This window comes from Heloderma suspectum, chromosome 1, assembly GCF_057233095.1.
Source record: "Heloderma suspectum isolate Gila_16-S chromosome 1, 16-S_ref, whole genome shotgun sequence".
NCBI lineage: Eukaryota > Metazoa > Chordata > Lepidosauria > Squamata > Helodermatidae > Heloderma > Heloderma suspectum.
Genome location: NC_139458.1, coordinates 43,635,197 through 43,655,359, shown reverse-complemented (window position 1 = coordinate 43,655,359; position 20,163 = coordinate 43,635,197). Strand labels below are relative to the sequence as shown.

The 20,163-nt window shown below is 43.7% G+C and overlaps 1 protein-coding gene and 1 long non-coding RNA gene across 2 annotated transcripts in view; one reads left to right on the top strand and one right to left on the bottom strand.

Moving 5' to 3' along the window:
- The window catches only part of LOC146357147 (uncharacterized), a 29,078-nt gene that overhangs the window by 2,962 nt on the left and 5,953 nt on the right, over nucleotides 1-20,163 (top strand). The window contains exon 3 of the long non-coding RNA XR_014788728.1: nucleotides 15,363-15,468. This is a non-coding gene — a long non-coding RNA (uncharacterized LOC146357147). The remainder of the gene's footprint in view (nucleotides 1-15,362; nucleotides 15,469-20,163) is intronic.
- The window catches only part of LOC146357146 (stonin-2-like), a 50,419-nt gene continuing 46,785 nt past the window's right edge, over nucleotides 16,530-20,163 (bottom strand). Inside the window, exon 4 of the mRNA XM_084841302.1 lies at nucleotides 16,530-19,351. Coding sequence (XP_084697428.1) covers nucleotides 19,268-19,351 — 84 coding nt within the window. The 3' untranslated portion in view covers nucleotides 16,530-19,267. The remainder of the gene's footprint in view (nucleotides 19,352-20,163) is intronic.

The window sequence follows — 20,163 nt, the reverse complement described above, 5'->3', positions numbered from 1 at the left end:
GGCGAGCAGGTGATGCTAAACTTTGCTTCTGATCGACTGTTCTGTGTAACTCAACTGTCTGACCCTCCAGCACTTTGAATATTGGTTGGGGTTAGGTTTGCTGAACTGCCAGTATTTTACTGGTCAGACTGGTAAAACATGTACTGCTAGGTATCCAGTACTTTTCTAGTAATGAACATCCAGTAAACCCCTGATCATATGGTTGTCATTCCACGCAACAGGGCAATTTATAATTTACAGTCCGTAATTGACTCTTGATCCCTGCCCATCCTGGCTTGTACTCCAGGGAGGGGTGATGATAAAGCTGTTTTTGCTGAATATTATTAATGCTTCCCTAAGGGAAGGTAATTTCCCATCATCTCTGAAAGAAACAATTGTTAGTCGGCTTCTGAAGAAGCCTTCCCTTGATCCCCTAGACTTCAATAGTTATAGTTCAGTAAGTAATTTACTGTTTGGGAGCAAGGTAATGAAGAAGGTGGTGTCCATTCAACTCCAAGCAGTCTTGGATGAAACCAAACTTGGACCCATTTCAAACCGGCTTCAGAGCAGGATACAGAGTTGAGACTGCCATGGTCGCCTTGATGGATGATCTTCTCCTGGGAATCGATAGGGAGAATGGACCCCTGTTGATTCTTTTGGATCTCTCAGCTGCATTTCATACCATCGACCATGGTATCCTTCTGGATTGCCTGAGGGAGTTGGGGGCACTGCTCTGCAGTAGTTCCACTCCTTTCTCTCAGGACAGTTCCAGATGGTGTTGTTCAGGGATAGTTGTTCCTTGAAAAAGGAACTATTATGTGGAGTCCCTCAGGGCACCATTCCATCCCCAATGCTGTTTAATACCTACATGAAACCGCTGGGAGAGATCATCAGGAGGTTTGGGGCTAGGTGTTATCAGTATGCTGATGACATCCAAATCTATTTCTCCTTAATATCGTTATCCAAGGAAGGTATGACTCCTCTGAATGAAATTACCTGAACTCGGTAATGCGCTGGATGAGGGAGAACTAGCTGAAGTTGAATCCAGGCAAGACAGAGGTGATCATTGTGAAAGGTCCTAATTCAGGTATTGAGGTATGTCAGCTAGTTCTGGATGGGGTTGCACTCCTCCTGAAGGAGCAAGTTCATAGCCTGGGGGTGCTTTTTGATCTAACCCTGCTCCTGGCACCCCAGGTGGAGGCAATGGTGAGAAGTGCCTGTTATCAACTTCGGCTGATACGCCAGCTATGCCCATTCCTGGAACATGTGGACCTCGTAACGGTGGTGCACGTGCTGGTAACTGCTAGGCTTGATTTCTGTAATGTGTTGTACTTTGGGCTGCCTATATATTTAGTTTGGAAACTTCATCTGGCACAAAATATGGCAGCCAGGTTGGTCTCTGGGACATCCTGTGGTGACTATATTACACCGGTTTTAAAATCCTTACTCTGACTGCCAATTTGTTTCTGAGCAAAATATAGAGTGCTGGTTCTTACCTTTAAAGCCTTACATGGTCTAGGTCCAAGGTACCTCAGGGAGCGCCTTCTCCCCTACGTCCCAGTCCACCACCTAAGGTCCTCTGAGGGCTCTCTGCTGCAGCTGCCTAATGTGAGACTGGCAGCCACACACAAGAGGACCTTTTCCTTCACTGTGCCTCATTTGTGGAATGACCTGCCGGTTGAAATATGCCTGCTGACCTCGTTGAAGTTTTTTAAGCAGGCACTAAAGACTCTATTATTCTGGCAGGCTTTCTCTTTTTAGAACTCTTGTTCCTTTTGCTGACTCTTGTATACTGTTTTTAAGCTGTGTTGCTTTATTGTTGGATTTTTATTTTTTATTTTTTGTTAAATTGTTTTTAGCTCAAAGTTGTTTTTAGTTATATGTTGTTTGTATATATTATGCATATGCTTTTATGTAAATGGCTTTTAAACTTTGTATATTGTGTTTTAATGTTTTAACTTTTGTAATCCGACCAGGGCTATGAATAAATCATCATCAAAACTGATTTCAACATCTTCAGTATATTGCATTTTTTTTTCTTTAACTGTAACTGTTAGGAAACTTAGGGTGCAATCCTATGCATGTTTAGAAAGAAAAACAGTCCTACAACTCCCAGCATTCCCCAGCTAGCATGGCTGGCTGGGGAATGCTGGGAGTTGTAGGACTTTTTTTCTTTCTAAACACGCATAGGTTTGCGCCCTTACTGCAGGAAGTTCTCAAAGTTAGTCATTTGTTATTTAAGGAGAATAACACATTTATTTTAGGAGGCACAGTCCTGTGCATGTTTAGACAGAACAAAGTCCTACAACTGTGAACGTACCACAGCCAATTGTAGGACTTTTTCTGTCTAAACATGTATAGGATTGTTTCCTAAGTCAATTGGCTAAGAAGCAATTTTCTGAGCGGGAAGTAAATGCCTTAGGGGCTGATTATTATATTGAATAACTACAATAATACATATTGATGTGCTTTTGCCCACAATGGAGGCCAACAGCACAAGCCTATGTTTGTCTACTCAGAAATATGTCCTATTAAATCAAATTAGATTTATGCCCAGGTAAGTGTGTCTAGGATTACAGCCTGAAACTGGGACATGTTAATGAAGAGACCTCCCCCACCCCCGCAAATCACATTACCTTGTGACATTTTATAATTTTTAAACTTGCTCCTTCATTGCCTGGCATTTCTGGTTATCTGTAGACAGGAACTTCCCCAGCGGTTGGCCAGTTTCAACACCATCTGTGTTCTATGGTGAATACAGATGGCTGAGACTCTTGTTATGATGTAGGTTGAAAATACTAGGTTATGGCTGTAGTATCAATCAATATTTTTGTAGAGGGGGTGGGGACAGACACACACACACACAGCTAGATCTTGTGGTTTTTCTCTTGCCAGTAGCTCAGAGCAGAAGCCTGGTGCATTTGAGATGCATGTGTGCTATTGAACACAGCTGCAAATGGTTCTCCTAAATGCAAAGCAAGTTTTAAGCTTTCTAGAAAGTTGCTAGCATGAGCTGTTTTCAGTTGATCGTGCTATGGCTGTATTCTAAAGTACTATTTCTGGAGTTTCACAAGTCATGTCCAACTTCTGCTCACTTTCCTGGCTTCACATTTGCTGAAGCATACAGAAGCCTAACTTGGCTGACTGTATGTGGTATACTTTAGTTGTGCATGTGGACATTCACCATGTGTACTGTCCCTCTAGCCTTGTCCAGCACCTTTAAAATATTTCCTTAGAAATTTAAGATTATTTTTGAACACAAAGGACAATAGGTTGGATTAAGATTTGGAGGCAGTGTCATTGGTTCAATCTTAACACTCTGGTGGTCTGTGTGGTATCTGTGCATGAAGTGCTAAATCAGGGATGTGCCACTCAAATCACTCTGAGGGCAATTTTCCTATTTTTATTCACTTCAAGGATTGCTTTTTTTGGGACACATCAGATATACTAATAGCCTAGATAGTCCTTATTTTATTTTATGTATTGGTTTATTTGTAAAATTTATATCCCACCTTTTCCTCCAAGGAACCCGGGGTGGTGTACATGATCATCCCCTTCTTCCATTTTATTCTCACAACCCTGTGAGGTAGGTCAAGTTGAGAGTCAGTGACTGGCCCAAAGTCACCCAGTGAGCTTCATGGCCAAGGGGGTACTTGAATCTTGGTCTGTCCAGTCCCCGTCCAACACTCTAACCATCACACTACACTACAGTGACTCCTTATGTAAAAAATACAAAAAGAACCCCCACACACACAACTTTAGGGGAAACAGTCTTAAGCATGGGAGGAGGCAGCCCCAAAACAGTCCACTGGGGACTGAACATGCTCAGGCATGGAACGCTGGCTGGCTTACTGCTTGAGGGCAAAAACAACAGAAATGGAGAATCATGAGGAGTGGCATTTCCTGAAAGGGGGCATGGCTGGCTGGAACAGGAGTGCTCCACACTGCAACATTTTATTACTGCCCCCACTTGTCCTTAACCTAATTGCATTAATCATACATAGAAACATAGCATCATGTCAGAGGAAGAGCACATTCTTTGAAAGTCCCTCCATCATGTCAAAGTTTTCATTTACCTCCCTAGCCAAAATCAGTAATTACTTTGGGTCACTGTTAATATGAGTGCATGTACTTCCCTCCTGCCCTTTCGAGGTAGGACAGGCTGCAAGAGGCTCTTGGTATTATATCCTGGGTAGTGCTCCCACCATTCACATTTTAATTCCTTGGTCTGAACATTCAGACTTGACAACTTGACAGCAGACAATTCAGACCTGAGGTATTCCCTGGTGGAGGTCAGAGCATTTTACAGGCTTCCTTTAAACCCCTTACGGTGCAATCCTATGCATGTTTAGACAGAGAAAAGGCCTACAACTCCCAGCATGCTGGGAGTTGTAGGCCTTTTCTCTGTCTAAACATGCATAAGGTTGCGCCCTTAAAAGCTTTAGTGTGGGCGAAATGGCAGGTCCAATGGCTATGCAAAATAAACTTAAGGTGGAATCCTATGCATGTTTAGACAGAAAAAAGTCCTACAACTCCCAGCATTCCCCAGCCAAGAGCAGTAGTAGTTTTTGTGGCTAACCAAGCATAGGATTGTACCAACTTCGGAGTTCTAGTTAAAAGAACAAAGCTGGTATAAGAAAGTGAAAGAAATATGCATTTGCCTTAAAGAAAGAAAAATATATAGCTGTACTATACAATATCTTGAGCAGACTTATTACTTTCTCCTTTCATGCCTATGGCCTGGAGCATCCCTGGCAGATTGTAGCAAGCATTCCAGTAACAGAGAACCTGCATGGGGAAAATGAGTCCTTTTTTATCTCTGAAAATTGAAGAAAGGTGCTAGGGAAGAGGGGGGGGGGGACCCAGGCAATCAGGTGGACCGTGGAGAGCAAACCTTCCTTGGGCTACTTGAGATTCTTCAGGGCAGAGGAATGGACCATAAGCATCCACTAATGACCCAAGAAGTGTGAATGGGAGCAATCTCCTCTGGGGTTTTCCTGTGCTTGTGGTGGGGAGCTAATAAGAAAGAGACCCTCGGTCTCAGATCATGGGCTTTATAACACCACCTCAAAGTTGCTCCTTTTTTCTGCATCACTATCTCCATTACCCCCATTCTCTTAATACCCCATTGCATTACTTCTGTACCATTGCAAGTCTTTGCAACCTCATCCCTCAGATATCCTCTGATTTAGTCTCCCTGCCCTAAATGCTTTTTTCTTCCAGTCTGTTTGGTCCTGCTTCACCAAAACCTAAAATGGCACAGCTGTAACCCAAGTTGAACCATTAATGAATTAATTAATTAATTACATTTGTATTCCGCCCTATATCATTAAGATCCATTGGTTCAAATCACTACTGTACCACCCAATTTTATGCCTCAAATTAAAAATAATTAAGAAATGGAGAACTGGAGCACCCGTGAAGCTGTATTACAGGAAAAACTATTGACACAGGTTGTTCTCCAGAGCTGAATGCTCTCAAATTGGGGTGTGTGTGGTCTGCCCGCCTGCCTGCCTGCGTCTCTCTAACATTTATTTATTTAAAACCTTTTTACCTTGCTTTTCAGCCAAAAAGGCTCCCAGAGCAGCTTACAAAAGATCAGTCATCATCATCATCATCATCCTTGCCTACAGACCTACAATCTAAAAGACATAAAAGGAAAAAGGGATGAGGAGGGAAGAGAAAAATAAAGAAACCCTGGCACCAGTCCGTACAGTTACATAGTAGTTCTTATAGTGACCAACTGGAATGGAAACAGTTCAGGGGAGAGGAGTCGTCAAATGGATCTGATCTCACAGCAGAGATGATAGAGTGGCTCTGCTTCTTGTCTCCCTCAGCTTGATGGAATGGCTGTTGCTAAGTGACCATATAATCCAAGTGAATATATACGCTCTTTGCTGGGTGAAGTTTTGGGGCCCAATTCAAGTGTTCTCTTATGCTTGCTGTTAGGTATGCACCATGGCTTGCGAACACAACTCTTCATTGTGGGAGATCTGGCGACAAGGGGTGGTGGTGGTGGTAGCAGGATTTGTGCAGGCTGGTTGGCAGGCAGTGTGAAGGGTGATTGGATTGCGCCCTTAAATTGATTCAGATTTTAAACCTATTGTTAACCTATCATGCCAGGCCACCAATTTGTTTCAGCAAACTCTGATGTTTTCCTTTTCTATGACAGATGAGCCTCGGGCATTGGCAGCAACTGTTCCTCATCTGTCATCACTCAAGCCCCAGGCAGCATGTAAGCATGTGTATGTAAGTTGGGCCTGGCTTGGTTGACTGGAATGTTTTATTTGGCTAGCTGCCAGAGAGACATAGCAGGAGGTTATCAACTCCCATCAAAAGGCGCTGAAAGTGCAAGTCATAGTGAAGAGAGCCCCTCCTGATTGGCTCTTGTTAGTGTTTGTGTAGCTGTTGAATTCATCTTTTGGGAGCTTGGCAGGGGGAATGCCTCCCCCTTTGCTCAAAGCTATTTCTTTCCTCTCATCCAAAGGGGGAGGACTTCATATCCTACTGACCATAATGAGAAAGAGATTCACTGGTAATAACAATGTCACCTGTGCTGGTCATTCTCCAGCATAGAATGGAACCCCGGGACCCTTCGTACATCCCTTTGCTTCCCAGGGCTTCTTCCCACTCTGCTACAGTGATATTCGGACATCAGAACCTTGTGGTTACAGCCAGCTGCATGGGTCCTTTCAACCCAAACTTCATCCTTTTTCTAGGGCTGTCCAAAGACCTTTTGCAACCTGAGGTGAAGAACAAGATGCTGTCTTCTCCCATTCCATGCATAAAAGCCGACTGGACTGTTCCTTCAACCATGGCAATGAAACAGCATCTTCTGCTGCACCTGAAGGCAGCAGGCTAGCTTAGGGGACACAGGGCAGGCTGCTTGGAAGAAGGTTCCCTCTTCTAAAACCTTGCTGCCGCCTTTCAGTCTCTGCCGTCTGAGGCGACTGCTTCACTCTGCCTTCTTCCCAGACAGGCAAGAGTGGGAGGAGCAGCGCAATAGGCTCCATCTATGGTGGATTTTTAAACTTAACTTTTATTCTGTTTTCAGTGTAGCAACAACGCTAATAATATGCACAAACCCTGTACAGTCAATGAACTGCACTTTAGTTTAGTGGAGATAATAATTTTTTTCTGATAACCAAGACATCACTATTTGAGGCTGATTTAAGGAAGAAGTAAGTGCAGCCATTACACTATCATCTTTTTGTTAAGGCCCGATGTCAGGGGTGTTTCTGAGTGCAGGGAGTGGGATAGCAGTTCAGATTCTGAAGGAGAACCACCAGACATGGGGGAGGTGTTTTCCCAGGCTTCCCAGGTTACAAACTGGCTTCCCAGGTTACAAACATCCAGCTGGCTGAGGATGAGGGTCCCTCTTCACACTCCCCCGTGAGAGGCAGCAAACAGGAGGAGGCAGGGTCTGGGGAGTATGACCTAATAGATGCCAGGCACAGAGCAAAGAGAGAGAAGGCTGGGGCGGAACTTAGACCGTCTACACGATTGGCCTTGCGTGAAAAGCTGTGCTTATAGGCCTCACAAGAAGCGAGGGACCTCACCCACCTTAAGTTAGGCTAGTCAGACCCCCTCCCTCTTCAAGTTGCAAGTCTCGCAACTTCCTTTTGTTTCCCCTGAAGGCATTCCTTTGTAGACTGAGAGTCACTGAGAATTTGCATCTGTATGACCCTGTGAAGTAATGGATTAAAAGCTGTAGACTGAAGCCTCTCCTCTGTGTGTGTTTGGGCTTATAAATAAAGTGAGAGCTAAAGGAATCCTGACCCCCGGAGTCCACCAGGTTACTATTTCCCTTAATAGGCACGTTCCTATGCTCTTCAGGCATGGCCTCCACTAGGAGCTTTTCTACACCTTTGAGCCACAGCTCCAACCACAACTCCATGAAGCATGACTCCAGAAGGTAGTCTGATTTTTGACTGCCCACTGACACCTATCTGATGGGACCATTTATCCACTAGAGTGATGTTCCAGGCTTCATTGTGCCCTTGTGCACTTGTGGATGCACTCTTCCAGCTTCAAACTTTACCAGAGCAGCATCTGTGAGTATTGCCATCCCTCATGCGGAAGAGAGTCTTCCAACTGGGAAGACTGTGTGACTTCCTGTCAGTGGTGAGGGTCAGACAATGTCATGATGCAATAATATCACAAGAGTGATGGTAGCTACAGTGCTGTGCTATCAGAACTGCTCAATATTCAAGACAAAACTGCAGCACAAAAAACTAACTAGAAACGTATCTGATGTTGTTCCTTGCTATGGCACCCCCAAGATGCATTGGGTTACAACTGCAGTCATCCCCAGTCAGCATGACACTGAGATGTTGGGGGGAGGGGTTTGCACTTCAACACATCTGGAGGGTGCCAGATCAGGATTATGGATTATGTGGTTCACAGATTTACTGAATTGAATTCAGATGTTCTTCTCCAAGTTATCAAAAATGTTTTAGAAATGGTGCTCGGAACAATCCTGTTACATTTTGGGTGCAGTCCTATGGCGATGCCCCTAAGCCTCAGAACTCAGAGGCTTAAGGGCATCCTACACACAGCAGGAAAAGTGGTGGAGGCAATCTTTGCCTCTGTGCTCCTCCTGCTCTGCATTTTGGCTAGATGGACTTTTTCACCCATCTAGCTGGGGCGTGTCTGAGCAGGAGGGAAGGAAATCTTCATTCTGAGACTGGGCCTATCTAAACTGCAGACCTCATGGCCACCATATCTGGCCATATTTTTTGAGCGTTTCTGTTTCCCTCACCCCCACCCCTTGCTTTTTGTACCAGCTAGCTTGCGGAAGAGTTCTGGAGAACTCACAAGCTTGCACAATTTGTGGAAGTTTGGTTGGTCCTAAAAATAAAGGTATTGCCCAACTGTGGATTTTGGATCCTCCTCACCCGTCCCATGGGCCAGCATGACTACCTTTGTATTACTATCTCAGTCATAGCAACCTGTAAGGCAGGCCAGAATTACTATCCCTGTACTGCAGACAGGGAGCTGAGTGACTTTATAGCCAGAGGGAGATTTGAACAGCAGACCTTCCAGCTCTGCAAATGTGCATAGCCACTGCATAGCCTAATCTGCCAGCTTTCTGCTTTAAAATCTAACTTTCACTATAACATATTATATAAATCACCCTTTTGATGTCTCCACCTCTGAGAGCTAGTGCGGTCAGAATATCAGACTAGGACTAGTGAGACGGCCTGGAAATGTACTTGTATGCCTTGCTTTCCCCACAGACTTCATTGCACAGCTGCCACCCACAGTCCTTCCGTCTTCTCCATGAAGCGTAATGCTTCCCACTGCCAATGCTTCCTCCTCTTATTCTGCCTTGGTAATTCCCCCAGCTGCCCTTTTTCTCTCCTTGAGAGCTAGACTGCTGCTTCTTCACCTTCTCCCAGCTGAAGCTGCTATCTTTCTTCAGTGCTGGTGCCAGCTCCTAAACTTTTGCCTCCTTTTCCTGAGCTTCTTTGGTTACAGAGCCATTGCATGGTTATTGACCCATTTCTCTACGTTTTTGGAAGGTGCTAATGCCAATACCAAACAAACAAAAAAAGGTTGTCCTATGTGAACTGTAAGCCAAAAGGTGAAAACTACCGACACTGAGAAACTGCATGGTAGTTGCAATTGTTGCATTTTAACCAAATAATTTACCTGTGGAAGATTTATATGGGCAGCTGAGGTTCACTTTGGTTTAGGTCATGATCGAATTTTGTGGAAAATTAGTACTGTCACTGGTTACTATCTGCTGGTTTTGCACCCCACTTTGGGATTGTTTTATAATAAAAAGCGGGTAACATGTTTGCAAAATAAAATAAATATTATTAAATTTGTTCTTCACTGAGTTGTGGGACGTCCAGGCCATTATCTGGCAGTATGTGACATCAATCAGATATTTTCGTATGGAGTTTGTGTCCTTGTAATTGTTGTTGTTGTTGTTCAGTCGTTCAGTCGTGTCCGACTCTTCGTGACCCCATGGACCATAGCATGCCAGGCCTTCCTGTCCTGCGCTCTCTCCCGGAGCGTGCTCAAGTTCATATTCATTGCATCCGTGATGCTATCTAGCCATCTCATCCTCTGCCATCCCCTTCTCCTTTTGCCTTCAGTCTTTCCCAGCATCAGGGTCTTTTCCAGGGAGTTTTCTCTTCGCATTAGGTGGCCAAAATATTTGAGCTTCAGCTTCAGGATCTGTCCTTCCAATGAGCACTCAGGGTTGATTTCCTTTAGGATGGACTGATTTGAGCTCCTTGCAGTCCAGGGGACTCGTAAGAGTCTTCTCCAGCACCACAGTTCGAAAGCATCAATTCTTCGGCGCTCAGCCTTCCTTATAGTCCAGCTCTCACAGCCATACATTACTACTGGGAAAACCATAGCTTTGATTAGACAGACCTTTGTCGGCAAGGTGATGTCTCTGCTTCTTACTATGCTGTTTAGGTTGGCCATAGCTTTCCTCCCAAGGAGCAAGCGTCTTTTAATTTCATGGCCACAGTCACCGTCTGCGGTGATCTTGGAGCCCAAGAAAGTAAAATCTGTCACTGCTTCCATTTCTTCCCCTTCTATATGCCAGGAAGTGATGGGGCCAGATGCCATGATCTTCGTTTTTTGAATGTTGAGTTTCAAACCAGCTTTTGCACTCTCCTCTTTCACCCTCAACAAGTGGCTCTTGAGATCCTCTTCGCTTTCTGCCATTAGGGTGGTATCGTCTGCATATCGGAGGTTGTTGATAATTCTCCCAGCAATCTTAATTCCGACCTCTGATTCATCCAACCCGGCATTTCTCATGATGTACTCTGCATATAAGTTAAATAAGCAGGGTGACAATATGCAGCCTAGGCGTACTCCTTTCCCAATTTTGAACCAATCGGTTGTTCCATGTCTGGTTCTTACTGTTGCTTCTTGACCCTCATACAGGTTTCTCAGGAGACAGGTAAGGTGGTCTGGTACTCCCATCACTTTAAGAATTTGCCACAGTTTGTTGTGATCCACACAATCAAAGGCTTTAGCGTAGTCAATGAAGCAGAAATAGACGTTTTTCTGGAATTCTCTTGCTTTCTCCATGATCCAGCGAATGTTGGCGATTTGATCTCTAGTTCCTCTGCCTGTTCGAAACCCAGCTTGTACTTCCGGTAGTTCTCGGTTCGCATACTGCTGAAGCCTAGCTTGTAGGATTTTAAGCATCACCTTGCTGGCATGTGAAATGAGCGCAATTGTGCGGTAGTTTGAACACTCTTTGGCATTGCCCTTCTTTGGAATTGGAATGTAAACTGACCTTTTCCAGTCTTGTGGCCACTGTTGAGTGTTCCAGATTTGTTAGCATATTGAATGTAGCACTTTAACAGCATCATCTTTTAGGATTTTAAATAGCTCGGCTGGAATACTGTCATCTCCGCTAGCTTTGTTGTTACTAATGCTTCCTAAGGCCCACTTGACTTCACTCTCTAGGATGTCCGGCTCAAGTTCAGTGACCGCACTATCATGGCTATCAGGGACATTCAGATCTTTCCTGTATAGTTCTTCTGTGTATTCTTGCCACCTCTTCTTAATCTCATCTGCTTCTGTTAGGTCCCTGCCTTCTTTGTCCTTTATCATGCCCGTCTTTGCACAAAACATTCCCTTGAGATCTCCAATTTTCTTGAAGAGATCTCTAGTCTTTCCCATTCTGTTGTTTTCCTCGATTTCTTTGCATTGTTCATTTAAGAAGGCCTTCTTGTCTCTCCTTGCTATTCTCTGGAACTCTGCATTCAGTTGGGTATATCTTCCCCTTTCTCCCTTGCTTTTCACTTCCCTTCTTTCGTGAGCTACTTGTAAAGCCTCATCAGACAGCCACTTTGCTTTCTTGCATTTCTTTTTCTTTGGGATGGATTTCGTTGCTGCCTCCTGAACAATGTTACGGACCTCCGTCCATAGTTCCTCAGGCACTCTGTCTATCAGGTCTAATCCCTGAAATCTATTCCTCACCTCCACTGTATATTCATCAGGGATATGATTTAGGTCATACCTGAACGGTTTAGTGGTTTTCCCGACGTTCTTCAATTTAAGCCGAAATTTTGCAAGAAGCAGCTCATGATCTGAGCCACAGTCAGCTCCAGGTCTTGTTTTTACTGACTGTATGGAGCTTCTCCATCTTTGGCTGCAAAGGACATAATCAATCTGATTTCGATATTGACCATCTGGTGACGTCCATGTGTAGAGTCACCTCTTGTGCTGTTGGAAAAGAGTGTTTGCTATGATCAGCATGTTCTCTTGGCAAAACTCTATTAGCTTTTGTCCTGCTTCATTTTGTACACCAAGGCCATGCCTGCCTGTTATCCCGGTGATTTCTTGACTTCCTACTTTAGCATTCCAATCCCCTATGATGAAGAGGACATCTTTTTTTGGTGTTAGTTCTAGAAGGTGTTGTAGGTCTTCATAGAACCGATCAACCTCAGCTTCTTCGGCCTCAGTGGTTGGGGCATAGACTTGAATTACTGTGATGTTGAATGGTTTGCCTTGGATTCGTACTGAGATCATTCTATAATTTTTAAGATTGTACCCCAGTACTGCTTTTCCCACCCTTTTGTTGACTATGAGTGCTACTCCATTTCGTCTAAGGGATTCTTGCCCACAATAGTAGATATGATGGTCACCTGAATTAAATTCGCCCATGCCTGTCCATTTTAGTTTGCTGATTCCCAAGATGTCGATGTTCAATCTTGCCATCTCATGTTTGACCACTTCCAGCTTACCTTGATTCATTGATCTGACATTCCAGGTTCCTAAACAATATTGTTCTTTACAGCATCGGATTTTCTTTTCACCACCAGACACATCCACAGCTGAGTGTCCTTTCGGGTTTGGCCCAGCTGCTTCACTCTTTCTGGCGCTACTTGGAAATACCCTCTGCTCTTCCCCAGTAGCAGATTGGACACCTTCCGACCTGAGGGGCTCATCTTCTGGCGTCATATCTTTTAGCCTTGTGATACGTTCCATGGGGTTTTCTTGGCAAGAATACTGGAGTGGGTTGCCATTTCCTTCTCCAGTGGACCACATTTTGTCAGAACTCTCTGCCATGACCTGTCCGTCTTGGGTGGCCCTGCACGGCATAGCTTATGGCTTCACTGAGTTACGCAAGCCCCTTCGCCACAACAAGGCAGTGATCCATGAAGGGGGTCCTTGTAATACAGTAATTTAATTACTTCTTAACAATCTCTGTGTATCAGGTCATTTTATATTATAAAAAATGTATAGTGCAATGTTATCTTGCGTTAATTATTGCCTTTGATTGCTGTTTCTGGTGTTTTTCACCATTGGGGTTATAATACTAACATCAGACCACAAGGTGGCAAAAACGTTCCTCACAAGGAAAAATGAAACATATTGGGAGCTACAGCAACTCTTCATTTTGGCTTGAACCAAGAAGGCTCAAGTAGGTGAAGAGAGTATTCCAACTTACTTTTTCAGTTAGGATTTAGGTTTGTGCTTAGGAGTCCCCTCTGCTTCAGTTTTTTGCATGATGGTTCTTTGAAAGATCTTGGCTTGAGTGACAAATCATTATCAAACAATAGAGAAACCTATAGATCTTCATGTCCGCAACTAATTTGACATGTGCTTTTGAGCCTCTTTCCTTGGTTTATGCACATGGGCAGTATCCAGTGCTGTCACAGTGCTAGTGCTAATGACACTGCATGAGCATAAGCCAATGCTAGCACAACATCATTAATGCTTGCAAAGGGAAAAAGCCATGATTTGCTACCAAATTTTGGTGGTTCTGTTTGCTACCCAATTTCAGTGGCAAATACTTTTCCATTTTGTCTACCAAGCACGAACGATGTTGCATCAGCACTGGGTTACACTAGTGCAACACCGTTAGCACTAGCACTGTGATAACATTGGCCACAGCTCCATGTACGAAAGAGAAATGCAGTTTTAAATGCACTTGGATTGGGTTATTTGATGTCTATGTGGGCAGATGGAGTTAGTCACATTTCAAACTTCTAGCATTTTTTTTTTGTTATTGTAAACAGCTCTTCTGTGCAAAGCACATTTTTAGTCCTTTGCCGACCATCCCCCCGCCACACCCCTGTAGGAATGGTTTTAAAAACATTTTAACTTCTCCTTAGGGAAATTTAATTTTGATCAGTATTAACAGGCATATTTTAAGAGTTGAAAATAAATCTGAGCCACATGGTGCGAACATAGGAAGCTGCCTTATAGTGAATGAGTCCAGTAGTCAATCTAACTTGGTATATTCTACATTAGGGTAGGCAACATGGTACCTGTGGGCACCAGTGCGCCCTCAAATACCTTTCTTGGTGCACTACCTCTCCCACTTTTCTTTTTAATAACAGTTTCCTACTGGCAGCTGAGATTACTTCAAAGCAAAGTGAGGGCCTGTAGCTGCTCCTAACTTCTTTTCCTGTGAAGGCCTCTGGGCCACACGAGGAAACATTCTTATGAAATGAAGATGGTGTGTGCCTTTGGGCCGATGCTTTCATCTGTGGTGCACCCAATTTGTCGTGGTGCCCAGGTCAATTTCTCAAATTGCCAAATATGCCCACGGGCTCAAAAGGCTTGCCTGCCCCTGCTCTACACTGACTGGCAGCTGCTCTCAGAGTCATTACTGATCTGTGTCCTTTTCTCTCCCTCTCATTCCACATCTCCAATCTGCAGCCACTTTAAAGATTTTATTTGTATTTAAAAGTGCTCAACAGCCCTGAAACATATTTTTTAAAAACCCAGAAGGAACGATAGAAATGAAATCTCAGCCTTGTAAATAAGGTGAAATCTTGCCTTGTATACATGGACATTTGATTTGTGTTGCTAGGGGCAAAAGGACAAGTGGGCAAGGAATGTGCAAAAGCAGGGCTCTACACTGCACTGTGGGATTGCATCTGAGTCTAGTTTCTGAGCAGGAAGGACCAGCTTTCAGGGTAGGTGAGCGGGGGAGTGAAATAGGGAACTTTCCCAGATGATAACAGAAGAGCTTTAAATTGCACCTGTTATGCCAGCCTAAGTTGTTTGAAGGCATTTGGCACCAGACACCCCCCCACCCCCGGGGTCATGATGAAGCCAGGGGAACAAGTTTCTTCCTTTGGGACCTGCACAAGCCAAGGGAGTAATGTAAATGAAGGCTGATGTTACAAACCCTTCCATTTGGAAACGCTCTGCAATGACAAGGAATTGGCATTTTATAAATTGAAAATGATCAGATCAAGATCTCCTTCTTGGTGTCTTGGCATCACAGTGCCTATGGGCACCAGTGCACCCCACCCCACCAGCTCCCTCTATACTTGAAGAGGCACCTGACTCTTACTGATTCTGTCTGTCTGTCTGTCTGTCTGTCTGTCTGTCTATCTATCTATCTATCTATCTATCTATCTATCTATCTATCTATCATCTCCCAGGCAGCTGGAACAGCTTTCAAGTGATGCCTTATTCTCCACTTGCCACAGTCTTCATTTCGCTATGATGCCTCTAGGCCCCAGGATCAAATACTACGAGATAATAAAGGTGAGTAGTTCTTTAGCAAGATTTATGGCTGATATCAATAAGTCAAATACAGTCAACACCTTTAGCTATAATTTCAGCAATGCTGAATTTTATGAAAAATCCCCAGATCTTTTCTTTAGACTTATCGTTTAGAAAAACTGCACATGGAGAGACCGTACAACGTGTTAAGATTCCTGCAGGAAACGCTAATGTCACTCAGTGTTTCCTACAGCAAGCACATAAAGTGTGGACGTGATATATGTCTTTTAATACCCATACACATGCATCTTGGAATCCTGGCCCCTTTCATGGTTTAAAAGAAGTCCTATTGCTTATGCGCTATAAATTACCTTTGTCTTCCTTTAATCTGTATGCAGGATGTCAGTGCAGAGAAATTAAAGCAATGTGACAATGAAGAAATTACTTCAGTGAAGATGATATTTCATTTGTATTTATTCAACAGTTTCTCCCACAACGAAATGCAAAATGGCATCTCTCTGAGATGCTGCGTGGGGGGGGGGGGGGAGTCACAACAAAATTTCTAAAGAATCAGCCAGTGTGTAGACTCTCTCATAGTATAACATCAAAAGGTAGAAACCTGTTACAAAATATGTTTAAAAAAACCACTCAATCACAATAGTGCAAGAGGTTACAAACAATTTGTCTGTATGGAGGCAGCAAAAACCCAGGCTGAAAACAACACGAGGCCTTTTAATTTAAGCTGGCAATGCTTTAAGGGCTTTTGCGGTTGCTTCAAGTGAAATAGCAAAGAGATGGGGGCATTTTCACAATACATGAACGGGATTCCAACAGTTCCTGCACAGTTAGCAATACCATAGAATGGTTCTGTCTATAACAGGAGTGAGCAACATGCAACTTATTGTTGCATGCAACCTCCCACCAAAATTCCTGGTGGCAAAATCCTGGTGGTATGTTGACAAATTTCAATGGCAAACTGCGAGGGAAGGCTAAAACGGCCCAATTTAGCTTCTTACCAAGCTAAATTGGGCTGTTTTAGCCTTCCATAGCTGTTAGCTGCTGAAAATTGGTGACAAATCGCTGTGGTTTTTTTGCCGCCATCAAATTTTGTGGTGTGGTGGCAGGAGTGCAGCAAGGGGTGGGGGGAGGGTATGGATCCCCCGAAGTTGCTCATCCCTGGTCTATAAAAGGAGGTCTAAAACCATGTGGTATTTTATAGTCAGTAACTCTTTGGAACAGTGGACTGGATACTGATAAGTCAATTGAAGGTGCATCCACCGAAGGCAGATGTACTCCGGGTGCTTCCAAATGGAGAGCTCCTAGCACTACCAATTAGAAGGCATTGTTCAGGTATTCTGTCTTTTTCTCAACAGATTTTCTGCAGTAAAAGAAAAGATGGAAGAAGTGGTGGAGAAACATGGGAGGGTTAAAAGGGGAAGATGATGACATGTGGAACTCCCTGCTCCCCCTGTAAAATTCCATGAATGAGGCAGGTGATAGTGCAATAAAAGCCTCATCTGGAAGCACCCTCAGTCAGTGGTGATGATTCACTTGTAAGGAGCATAAACATCAGTGAGAAGTATCAGCCTCTCTTGCACAGGACTACAGCCTTGCCTCCTGCTCCTTCACTTCTACAGGAGGCTTCTGGGTCTACTACAGCTAATTTTGGATTTACACCTGCTAAGGATCATGTATGCCCTTGTAATGGACTGTAGTGCATTCTACATAAGGATAGCTCCTGAAGGGGGCTGGTTGCTTAGAGCACATTAAATTTGAAGCTCTGGGGTATGAATGGACATCTGGGCACAATTAACAAAGTACTGATTTTTACCCTTAGAACTTTAATAGGTCAGGCTCCATATGAGTGAGAGAAAAACTTCTCCCCTATTGATCCCGCTTGCTCAAATTTTCTTTTCTAAGATCAGCTGAGAAGTGACTTTCTGATTATAAATCAATGAAGTCTATACATCAGGGCATGCAGATAAGTATTTTCAGAGACTGCTACCAAAGGTCAAAGTCCAAGCTTCTTCTGAAAGTGCTGTCAAGACCTTTTTGGGTCAGCTTTTAACTGAGGCCACGGGCTGGTTCACATAAGTCCATACAACATTTGATTATATATGATGATTGGCGCCTTGAATGTATAAATGGACTTCACTGAAAAAACATTTACCCCAATCTAGTTAGAGGCCGTATGCACATGTATCCCCATCTAGGTGAGGAGCCGTGTCCCCAAATGGGTGCTGCAGACAGGTTTCTCTTCCTGATCCGGCTGCACATACACATTTCTCTTCAAAAGCACTTTATTAGCTGTTGGGAAGACGGGTGGGTGGGCTGGATTTAGTGTTTCTGTGTTTCCACCTCACCACCACATGGTTGATAAACATGATTACTGCTTTTTAAAGACAGTTCCATATGTACACAGTTGGATCTTGGCTATTATGTTATGGATGATATGGAAGTTCTATCTCTGGTATTATATCTGTGATGGCCCATTCACACCACAGCTGAGCCAAAAATCTACCACCATCTCTGGAATGAGAAAGGGTGTACATTTTCTGCCATTTTCATGGTGGTTTAATTCAATACAACTTGTGGGGATGGGGAGCTTACCTATATGATACAAAGCAGCAAAGGGTTTCCCTAAGTTTTCCCATTGAATCTCCTGTGTAGGCATGCCCAGACATTTTCAATATTTTTTCCACAGCCAAGAAAGTTGAATTTTAAACCCACCTGCTCCCATTCTCAGGATGTTAATTTCTGCATTTGTATGAAACTACTGTGGACATCGAATTCAAAGAGCCCTGACTTCAATGCCATTATGTCTGCATATTAACAAAGTAATAACACAATTACTGGCAGCACACACAACTGTTACACTGCAGTCTTTCTAAAATAAGATGTGGTGTTGGGACAGAACATAAAATTAGCATTGTCAGCATCTACAAAAAAATAAACAGAACATCTCCTTTCCACCATACCTATCAAGAATATAAACTGTAGTTTGTCACAGAAGCATTGCTCTGGGTAATAAGCAGTATACCAGTCCACCTAACCATCCAAAAAGAAGTTCAAATGAGATCTATTTCGTCCCAGTACTGTCCAAGGCAAGAATGCTCAAATATCAGTCCAGTCCCCTCTACTGGCAGCTATAACTATGTTAAGTCTAAAGAATAACCTGCCCCCAGCAACAGACTAACTGAATAAAGGAAACTTTCTGATGACCAACATCCAAGGAAAATGTGCGATATTTAAATGTTCTGTCTTAGAGATGGCAAATAGGAAAGGGCAAACCACTTGTCCTTTACCTCCAGGAATTCCCAGTGATTCCATTCACATTGGTTGAAAGGAAAGGTTGTTCAGCTTTTCATTGTGAACTCTGAACATGATAGGAAACAAAGGGATTCTGTGGTATATGTTTTATACTGCCATCCCCCTCAGTGCTGTTGCAGACCACCTGGAAGAACTCTTCTGAGGACTGAATTTTCAGCAAGTGTCAAGTGCACAGAAGGAAAAAGATTGTTAACAAGACTAGGGCTACAGCTTTTCTTTGAGTTGTGGCTGTCACAATACCGTTATTTCACTGGAGGAAGATTAGTAGTAGGGATGGAGGCAGGTTTGACTGAATTGCAAGCCTACATACTTAGTGTGCTTCTACCAAAGCCACCAGGCTGTTGTAAACAAATCTCAAAGGAGCATCCTCTCTAAGTAAGGTCACAGAGGGCAAGGGACCCCCACGACATTCCAAATACTTCCCGGCTCTTCTGACAGCAGGAGTGAGGTGCTGTGTTTTCTCTTCAAGTCCTGTTGATTTTACTGTTTTAACTCTAGGTGGAACTTTCCTTCACTGTACAGCACATCCCTTGGGGTTATTAGTGTCTTCTCCCATCATATCTGGATTCAAGCTCTTTTTCTGCTCTATTTCCACCTGATAAGGAAAGAAAGGTGAAAGAGTTTTGGAAAAGAATGAAAGCTCTACCTAGTTTCTCTTTCCTGGTGTCCTCAGTCCACAGCAACTTGCTTGAAAGCAAGGATGGCCAATACTCGCCTGCATCTCCCATTTGCCAAAGCAGGACAGACCACAGCTAAAGCATCCCCACCCCCATCCTGCTCCAAACTGTTAGCAGTATAGCTGTACAGTGGGCAATGAAGGAAGCATGGAATTAGTGTCATGATGTTCTGTTTGATGGAAAAGACATCCAGGTTCAGTGGATATAAATCAGAACATGATGGGGCTCAAGGGGGGACTTAGTGCTGCAATCTCTGCCTTTCTTCTGCAACCCACCCCAAAACTGTTCCTATAACAAGCACAGCTAGAATATCAGATGCATTTTTCCTTTCCACCAGATTTATGAAAGTAAAAGCTGCCCTACACCAAGTCAGACCATTGGTTCATCTAGCTTGGTGTTGTCTGCTCTGATCTGCAGTGGCTCCCCAAGGGTCTTTTGGATCCTTGCTATCTGAGAGACCCTTTAGCTAAGGGGTGGGCCACACATGGCTGAGTTCGCAGCCCCCGCTGCCCTGCTGCTGAATTTCCTGCCAAAGTTCAGTGCTGAAGTGATGGGAAACAAACACTGATCTTCCTTTAAAACAAGCCATGTGGGGAGCACATGTCTTGTTTCAAAGCAAAATCGCACCCTTGGGAGCATCCAGGGATTGCAATTTTGTTTTAAAACAAGGCATGAGCTTCCCACATGGCTTGTTTTAAAGGAAAATTGACTTTTTTTTTCTGGCAGTGCA